At 33.1% G+C, this 5,359-nt stretch overlaps 1 protein-coding gene across 1 annotated transcript; it reads right to left on the reverse strand.

Annotated features, from left to right (window-relative positions):
• Positions 1-1,061: 1,061 nt before the first annotated feature.
• LOC133312581 (UPF0496 protein At2g18630-like) lies at positions 1,062-3,393 on the reverse strand. Its single transcript, XM_061513807.1, has 2 exons — positions 3,094-3,393; positions 1,062-2,948 (listed from the first exon to the last, which is right to left on the reverse strand). Exon 2 carries the CDS (start codon positions 2,756-2,758, stop codon positions 1,628-1,630), a length of 1,131 nt encoding a protein of 376 aa, XP_061369791.1. The 5' UTR covers positions 2,759-2,948; positions 3,094-3,393; the 3' UTR covers positions 1,062-1,627.
• Between the last annotated feature and the right edge of the window lie 1,966 nt (positions 3,394-5,359).

Raw genomic sequence — 5,359 nt, forward strand, 5'->3', positions numbered from 1 at the left:
GTTCTTTACATGGTATCAAAGCTTGAGGTTCAATCCTCACAGCTCCCCACTTTAAAGTGAAAGCACAAAAAAGATAAACCAAAGATTGAGCCTGTTGCATAATCCACGCTTCAAGCCAAGAGGGCTCTTGCGTGAGAGGGCGTGTTGAGATATATAGTCCCACATTGGTTGAAGAGCAACTAATGTGGAGTTTATAAGACCTTGAACACTCTCACCCTTTGAGCTAGCTTTTGGGGTGGTGACCTCAAAGTTTTTAACAGTTCAGTCATAAAAGAATAGCTTTTTCACCGTTCTAGGCTCACAATGAATGGTTCATAAAAAATACAAATCCCCATTCATAAGACTCCGACTTGTAAAGATAGAGATGAGGGTTGAATGGTTCACAAAAAAGGACAAATGCCAGTGAACAAAACTCTCCAACCTGCAAGTACAGGGATGAGAGTTGATTATCGGCAGTCTTACTCTTATATTTTTTTGCAAAGAAGTCGTTTCTAATACTTTAATTCATGATGTTTAATCACAAATAACAATCTTACAGCTGCTTCAATGCTTGTCCTCGTAATCATAGAAAATATTTGATCAAGAGTGCTCACACCCCAGTTCACACTCCATCAATGCAGTCACATTGTCATGTGTTTCAGCAGCAAAAGATGAAGTGATATAACTTACCTTTGGTGCTGCAAACTTCAGAGAGGGGGGGGGGGGGGGGGGGGGGGGGGGAGAGAAAAGAAAAATAAACACCCCAAAAGACCGCCTCACTTCTCATTCACGTTTTCATAGGGCCAAGTTTTGATAGATGTTTAGAGGTTTTCATTCTCCCATGCAATTGGACAAAGCCACGTTTCTTTATGAGGTGGCTTAATGGATTTCTCTGTAAAGAAGGAAAAACGAAAAGAAGCATTGATCTAAGTTGAAATGTATAAAAGTAAGCATCATCATCAAGATCCTATCAATCATCATCTTGAAATGTATAAAGGTGAAATGACCATTAAAAAACTAAGTGTTCACAATCATTATCAAGATCATCTCAATCAAGAAATGCATATCATACGAGCAAGCATCTTTACATTTCACTTCCATGTACCGAAATAGAAACAACTGACAACAAAATATTAGGTAAACAATTATTTAACATGTGCTGCAACTTGAGAATGCAGATGTCAAAGATTGAAAACTAGTTTATATATCAATACTTCAATTCATAGAGAAATTTTTTCATTTTCTTTGGATCTCATACTCCGCCTTTTAAAATTGATACTTACCATCTCCTAATCATGAAGCTGCTCCGTTAGATATGTCCACCATAGGCTGCACTTACACTTCACTATCAACAATCCTAGACTTTGTTCTGTGAGCTTCTCATGATTTCAATATTATTGCCTATAGATGATGTCCAATTGCATCTAGCAACAGAGTAATCAGAAACAACATAGCAGCAAATATATTTGTAATTATGTATAATCCAAATATCTATACATAGGATGGATAGAAATGTTCTACACAAGTTCTATCTTCATTTCTCTTTATAAGGCATCTTATGATCAAGGAGTTTAATCAGTACTTCTTAATTGGAGCAAAGGAAGATACCAGCAAGAGAAAGTAATCAATAAAACATTCCAAAGGGATCTCAATCAGGTCTTTTAATTATATTCTGTATAACCACGGTCCTTGCTCTCCTTATCTGCCGACTACATTTATCAGCATGTGCACTTAAAGTGTCAATGGTCTCTGAAAAAGTTTCTATTTTCTTCTTAATGTCGTCGATTGCAATCTTTATAACATCCTCGTTTCTGAGAGCAAATTCAGCATTATGCAATAATGATTCAAGTTCTACTTCCAACTTGTTGGTAAGTACACGAATGTTGTCCAAGTCCTTCAATGTAATGTAAGTACCAACCTGCATTGAGCTGATTACTTCCCTTTGTCCCTTTAGAGCTTTCTCATAGCCCTTAAAAAGTGAGTTGCACCATTTTCCTACGGACCCTATTGGAACAGCCAATGCAGCAGCCAAAGCTGTTACAACAGGTGGTGCAGCAACAGAAGCTGCCACCACAGAGAAAATCAACACAGAAACAAAAGCAGCCACGAAAATAGCACTTGACACCCTCTTCCATGTCTTGAGGGATTTCAATTTCTTATCAAGCTTTCTCTTTCTGATTTGCAATTTCTGCAACATTGATGCCTGCTGCGTGTAAACTGATTGAAACAATAAATAAAACTCTTCTGTAAAGGGGTCCCCAGCATCCTTAAAATTCTTAAGCTCTTGCAATGTCTTCACATACGCCATTCCTTCAACCCCATTTTGCACCTCTTCCTCAAAGTAGGTAATTACGGACTTGATTATCACCTGGTTTTCGCGTGCTCGCCTCAAGCATTTCTCAAGAGAATTACAGAATTCCAATGTCTTGAGGCTATTTTCAAAATAATCATTCACCAAGGAGAACAAGTCCTTGTTTCCCCATATATCTTTCTTGCAATCCAAAATAACTTTAACAACTTCCTGATTCATCTCAAGCAGACTGTCAGTCACTTCTCTCAGTGAGTCAAAAGATAAAGAACGAACCTCAACCCCATGAGCAAGGGAACTAATCACCCTGTTAGTGTGCTCCTGAATGGTCACATCAAAGGACTGCAAGCTTGGATCTTTCACACATGCAGCTTCATAGGAGCTCAAATCAGCTGCATAAAGTGAATGGGCACCCATTTTAATGGATGTTGGTGAATCAGCACCAGTCATCTTGCTGGATTGCCCTCCCATATTGATAGCTCAGAAACACAAAAAGATCAAATCCAGCTTCTAACAAGTAGAATCCGAAATAACAAGGGATCAGGTTATTCTCTCGTTCCTCTCCCTCCAATCAATCACAAATAGTCCTAAACCTCAACAAATGAGCCCAAAATAGCAAAGTTTCAAAATTTGACAAGATTGTGCTCTATTGGATCCGTGCCTAGCTTGAGGAATAAGAAAGAAAGATGTGAACTTTGGCTTAGATCCAGTACTAATGAGTACAAATTACAAACACCCAAATGAAAAGTTGCAATTTTTAAGTATAATATATCTAGCCAGACCAGTATGCAAAAAGTTTTGGTTACCTGGGTTTCAGCTGAAGTTTCACACTAGTAGCAGCACAATAGCTAACACCCAGATTAAGATTGATGCTCGATCGTAGGAAAATTGTGATACATAAAGCAGGAGCTTATGCTTTAAATCAAGTCTTGATTTGGAAGAGGAAAAAGTAATATTTAGATGCTAAGATTGTGCCTAGGTCGTGAATGAGATTAAAAACCAAGGTGGCTTCACTGGCTTGCGAAGTTGCAGACCAAGTATGAAGTCAAAGCAAGGGAACGAGGAAACAACTCACAAAATGGATCGGCATTGTCTATCTCTTTGCAGGTTTGTGTGGAAGGTGTGTTTTGGGTGCAAATTGAAGACTAAATTAAGAATAATGGCTATTTGTTTTTTTAATAATTTGTCTGTTTTAATTCATTAATATTTCACTAAAATCTTGACTTGATGCTGTAAATAGTAAGGTTTGATTACGTTAATCTTGTGAGTTTTTTTATTGTTTGTTAATCTTCTGAGTTTTTATTATCAAAGTATCATTACATTCATCTCTTAAAATTTTGTAATCAAATTAATTTGTTAAAAATATTAAATATTGTTATATTTATGTTTATAGAAAATGGAAATAATAACAGAAATACAAATTCAGTGATTATTTTGTAGTTTTAAAAAGTTAATTTCATGAATCATGATAACGATTTTTTTTTAAAAGTAACATTTTTATTTTTGGTATCCTTTTTTAAAAGTAACATGTTGCTTCTAATATTTAAAAAACTAATATAATAATAAAACTTTGAATGATTAAAATAATAATACCTCAAGCTTAACTTAGTGGTGAGAGATATAAATAGTTATGTAATAGAGTGTATGTTTGATTTCTCAATGTATTAAAAAAAAAAATACCCCGATTTTTAAAGCACTAAATAAAAGATCACTTCTCTATCTTTTAAAAATATAAAATATTTGAAAATTTTAAAATGGAAATTATATGAGGTTGACACAATATAATGATTTACGTGTTTTGAACTTTCAGCATTTTTTTTTATGATCTCACTTTCAGCACTTTTAATTCTTTCTTGTTTTGTATGTCTTTCTGAAAAGCATTTCTATTTCTTTTTTCTGTTTATTAAAAAATTGATAAAATATTAATTATTTTTCTCTACATTTATTTAGGAAAAGATTATACTTACTACCTATTTTTTTTACTACCTGTTACTACCAAATTTTAACCATTGATTTCCGCCTATCTAACGATTGTAATTTATTGTAAATTAATAATTAATTAATAAGTATGACCCCATAAATTACAACCATTAGATTGACGAAAATCAATGATTAAGATTTGATAATAACAGGTAGTAAAAAAAATTAGGTAGTAAGTATAACCCCTCCCATTTATTTATATATCAATAAGTGAGAAAAAATTAAAAAGATGATAGTAATAATTTAAGTACTTTATTAATTCATTTATAATCAAATTTATTTATTAATTTTATTAATTTTTATACATTAAATTTAAGAAACAAATATAAAAAAATTGAAAGAATACTAAAATTTTATTTAAGTTCCTGAACAATACGTGTATCACTTTGATCTCTTATAAAATAATTTTTTTCTATTTAATTTTTCAAAATATAAATTTTTAATATTTTTGTTTCTTTATCTGAATAACAAAGTTGAAGATGTGTGACCTGATGGAAGAATTGAAAAACTAAGAATTTAAGCTTTATATTAGAGTAAATTGATATAAGGTGGATATTAATGATATATCTTCTATTAAAATATAAGATTTTGTTTTATTTCTCAATGCCATTAGTAAATAAGTTTTTGTCTGCTGTGTTACTTCAAATTCTTTTCTTGGTCAATGTTCAACGCAGACTTTTTTCTAGAGAGTTGATGACAAAATGGTAAGGGGCCAAGGAGGAAATGTAGGAGATGTTTCCCCCGTGTAGAAAATTGCCATAGAATCAACACGCGCGTATGAAAAATGAGAAATGTGTTAGAACTGGTAAACGCTTTCGTTTGACCAAACATTTTCTGAATTTGTGTAGTTTATACTTTATAGATTAACAATTAGAAAATATATTACAGTGCGTAGAACTCGAGCATCTAAGGTCTAGCTTTTTCTAACACAACTTATAAGGAATTCTTATTTTATTTTTTTGGTGGAAAGGAAATTTCCACCTCACAGACGATACGTGGTAGACTCATGTAGCCATATCAAGAGCATATTTTAAGCGGATTTCTTAGGATTTTAGGTTCACATAAATTTAAGGGCAGTTATCTTTTTGATAA

This window comes from Gastrolobium bilobum, unplaced genomic scaffold, assembly GCF_033153095.1.
Source record: "Gastrolobium bilobum isolate Gb01-03AN ecotype WA unplaced genomic scaffold, APGP_CSIRO_Gbil_v1 utg30084, whole genome shotgun sequence".
Taxonomy (NCBI): Eukaryota; Viridiplantae; Streptophyta; class Magnoliopsida; order Fabales; family Fabaceae; genus Gastrolobium; species Gastrolobium bilobum.

Bases quoted from the DNA above. Each gene is read 5' to 3' on its own strand.
- LOC133312581 (XM_061513807.1), bottom strand. From the start codon at position 2,758: ATGGGAGGGCAATCCAGCAAGATGACTGGTGCTGATTCACCAACATCC.